At 44.7% G+C, this 4,292-nt stretch overlaps 1 protein-coding gene across 1 annotated transcript in view; it reads left to right on the top strand.

Annotated features, from left to right (window-relative positions):
• slit3 (slit homolog 3 (Drosophila)) overlaps positions 1-4,292 on the top strand; it is a gene marked incomplete in the record, with an annotated part of 622,921 nt that overhangs the window by 449,366 nt on the left and 169,263 nt on the right. The window contains 1 exon segment of the mRNA XM_037675457.1: positions 2,547-2,710. Coding sequence (XP_037531385.1) covers positions 2,547-2,710 — 164 coding nt within the window.

Raw genomic sequence — 4,292 nt, 5'->3', positions numbered from 1 at the left:
GAAGGTGCTATTTATAAGACTGAGCTGAATACAGCACCTCAGACTGAAGAAGTCTTTCAGATGAAAGATGAAACGTTTCTACATTTTTTTTGTTGTTGTTGGTTTGCCTTTTTTTTTTTTTTTTGAATGTCCAGAGGACCAGATTTAACTTTTTTAGATTTTTCTATCTGGATTATTGAGCATTTATCAGGATTATTATCAGATATTTTCTTGTGTTTTTTTTTTTTGTTTTTTTTTTTTTTGTAGATGTGTAATTCCAGGAGTTAATAGTGTGACTATTAGCCCCCATAATCGAACCATAAGAAAAGTTAAAAAAAATACATGATTACCCAGAAACAATGAATATTGCAGGGAGATATAGATCCAGATGTGTTATCAAGGTTCAATGACTCCAGATAGTCACAAATTTGAAAATGATGGGGATTTTAGGACTGATGCAGAAAAGTCTCAGACCAGACAGCTTCATAGATCAAATTGGCCAATGGGTCCAACATTGTGGTCCAACTGGAGTTTGAATTGGACAGAGGGGAGCACCCCTGTGAAGATGAAACTCTCAAGCTGCTCTCATGATGAACAGATGCTTGGTCCAATACCAACAGGTAGAAGCTGATAATCCACTGCAAATAGCAAGGCATGGTCCTGATTTAGTTCAGATCAACAGAGGACAACAGCGTGATCCAGGAACAAAACCTTCAGCTGACCCTTTCTGAACCGGTGGACCCACACGGATCTAAATTAGTATCCAAGTGAGTTTGGATGGAAGTCAGCAGAACTCCGATGCAGACTCTGGTCTTCTCTCGAGCAGCTTCTTCTGCTTTACTCCACAGCACTGCTCCTCTGTGCACACTCTGAACTTTACTCTGCTCCTCCGCACTTCACAGCATGAGAGGATACCTCTGGCAGACAATGATGAGACTGACCGGATAGGCTGAAGTCATCCTTGGCCCAGTTCTGTTCTGATCCAGTTCTGGCGCTTTACAGCACAAAAACGTTCCCTCCAGGTGAACATAGCAAGTCCCATAGAGGTGGACAGTCCTTCGTTTGAAGGTAACGGGCTGCTCACTGAGGCTGAGACAGGCTCTATTCAGGACAAAATCCCCCACAGCCCAGCTCAGTTTGGTTCTGGTCCTTTTCTGTGACACAGGGACACTTCCCCCACACTTGATGTTGACACCACGAGGAGCCAGTCCAACAGAAATCCAGCAAAATTTCACCCAGCAATCCTTGTCGGACCCAAGTAGAACCACAAAGGTCCAGATGAAAAGTTTGGTTGGGGTCTGAAGACAGAAAAAAACACCGGACCTTCATACGATGACTCCCCCACTCAAGGGATCACCTGGCCAGCAGGCTGCGCTCAGAGTGACCGGTGGGGTGGGAGCGGCCGATCCTGGACCTAAATAATTTTTGGACGGTCCCGTCCTGCTCTCTGAGTCACTGAACACCGAATTCGGTTGGAACGGGGATCAACTTTTAGTCCGGCTTGAAAAAAGGGTCAGTTTGATGTTAAAAGACTACAGAAAAGCCGGGGGAGCTACTGTCCATCAGCTTACCGGAATCGGAAGTTGATGCTCACATGCTCACCGTCCTTGTGCACCCCCACCCCCCCACAGACTGTCGGCATCATCATATGCTTATGTGCAAGACTTTTTTTCATTATCATGCTGTTGACCTTCAACCAAAGATTAAAAGAGTGTTGAGATTTTTTTTGTCTCCATATCTTAGATGTTATTACTGTTTTTCTTATACATTTTATTGTTGGATGTAACTGGGACCCTGTGTACATAATTTCGCTCCACCACATGTACCACATGAGGTGCGAATGACAATAAAGAATCTCTGACTCTGACTCTCTGACTCTGACTCTTAGTGTCATGCTTCACCATTGTTTATTGTCTTTCCAAACAGGTCTCACTTGTAAATGAGTTTTCAATGCTCAGTGTGACTTATCTGTTTGAATAAAGGTTGAATTGAAAAAAATATATATGTAAAATGACCATTGAGGAAACTATGCTTCCTAGTTGTTTTATTGTTTAAAAGAATAGCTTCCTCTAATGATTGAGGTGGCTAAATATTTATCTGAGGGCCAAGGCCACCACTGGCCACCCCCTGGCTCCACCTTTGCACCTGGAGGTGCAGGGAGTGGTGGCGCAGAGGTTAGAGAAGGTGGGCCTGTGATCGGAAGATTGCCGGTTCAAGCCCCGGTACCGACAACATCAAAAATGTGGGTGGGGTAGGTGAAGCACCCACACCTGCCCCCACCCTCATTCGCCCCACTCTGGGCCCATGAGCAAGGCCCTTAACCCCTATCTGCTCCCTAAACAGGTCTCTCTTGAAAATGAGTTCTTGTGGCTCAATGAGAATACATGGATAAATAAAGGGTAAATGAAAAAAATGGAGGTGAATAAAATTGCCCCCTGCACTCTCCAGGATCCATCACTATGCTGCTTTGGACCCCAAAATGTATAACTGTAAAGGTTATGTTTTCATGTCACTAAAGCTAATTTGGCATGCTGTCTTTTTTGTGTCAACTCTTGTTTGTCCCACAGTAATCTGCTCTCCAACCCATATTTTTGTGACTGTCAAATGGCCTGGTTGGGCCGGTGGCTGAAGAAGACACGGGTGGTGAGTGGAAACCCTCGCTGTCAGAAGCCAGCCTTCCTAAAGGAGATTCCCATCCAGGATGTGGCCACCCCAGACTTCACGTGTGATGGTAAGCCTCTCTTTCTCTTTGCCAATACATCAAGCTAATAGCTCATTTTGTGTTCTCTTTGGCTGAAAAAAAGAAGAAAAAATACAAAAATGTTTTTAAATTACATGTGCTCATAAAGCTTTACTAAACAAGAATTAAATTCATAATTCCTGGTGTAAAGGAATAGGTAGTCAGAACCAACAATACACCTTTTAACAGATGTTTACCCTAACCATTCAAAAGTTATGTAATAAATGCGAACCAACCTTGATTAAGAATTTGAGTGAATTCTTGACAAGGTTGCCATCCCCCTCACTTGAATAAGAAAACACAAAACCCGGTCAGTTAAGATCCATCCATCCAACCATCCAGCCATCCATATTCTTCTGCTTATCCGGGGTCAGGTCACGGGGTAAGCAGCTTAAGGAGGGAGGCCCAGACTTCCCTCTGCCCAGCCACTTGGGCCAGCTCCTCCGGGGGAATCCCAAGGCGTTCCCAGGCAAGTCAAGAAATATAGTCCCTCCAGCGTGTCCTGAGACTTCCCCTGGGTTTCCTCCTAGTGGGACATGTCTGGAACACCTCACCAAGAAGGAATCCAGAAAGCATCCTAACCAGATGTCTGAGCCACCTCAAATGGCTCCCCTAAATGTGGAGAAGCAGCGGCTATACTATGAGTCCCTCCCGGTTGACCGAGCTTCTCATCCTATCTCTAAGGAAGAGCCCAGACACCCTACGAAGAAAACTCATTTCGGCCACTTGTATCCTAGATCTCGTTCTTTCAGAGTCAGAGTCAGAGGGTCAGTGTTTCTTTATTGTCATTCGCACCTCATGTGGTACATGTGGTGGAGCGAAATAATGTACACAGGGTCCCAGTTACATCCAACAATAAAATGTAAAAGAAAAACAGTAATAACATCTAAGATATGAACTAAGAAAAACATCAACTAAATATACACTAAGCACTCATAACATAAAAACATTGAACATCAGCACAAACATGAACATGAGTCTGTGTGAGCAGATGAGCACGCATGAACACATCAACATTGAAACAGATCAGCAGCAACATGATGTGATTTTTCACAGCGATTATTCTAGTTATAGATTCATGAGTAACAGCCTCAGGGTAGAAGCTGTTCCTCAGTCTAGTGGTTCTACACTTAATGCTCCTCAACCTCCTTCCTGAGGGGAGTGGGGCAAAAAGTGTGTGTGCTGGGTGAGTGAGGTCCTCCATGATGCAGGTAACCCTCTTCCTGCATCTAGAGGTGTAGATGTCTGTGATGGTGGGGAGGCTGACTCAGACAGACTTCTGTGCAGCCTTCACCACTCTCTGCAAAGCTTTTCTTTCTGCAGCTGTGCAGCCTCCATGCCACACGTTGATGCTGGAGCACAGGATGCTCTCCACTGCACACCTGTAGAAGGAGGTGAGGACTGAGCTTCCCAGAACAGCTCGCCTCAGCCGTCTGAGGAAGTAGAGTCTCTGATGAGTCAGAGTCAAGAGTTTCTTTATTGTCATTCGCACCTCATGTGGTACATGTGGTGGAGCGAAATTATGTACACAGGGTCCCAGTTACATCCAACAATAAAATGTATAAGAAAAACA

The sequence above is a fragment of the Nematolebias whitei genome, chromosome 4 (assembly GCF_014905685.2).
Source record: "Nematolebias whitei isolate Nwh7 chromosome 4, NemWhi1, whole genome shotgun sequence".
NCBI lineage: Eukaryota > Metazoa > Chordata > Actinopteri > Cyprinodontiformes > Rivulidae > Nematolebias > Nematolebias whitei.
Note: the sequence above shows the minus strand (reverse complement) of the source record. Positions and strands in the feature narration are given on the sequence as shown.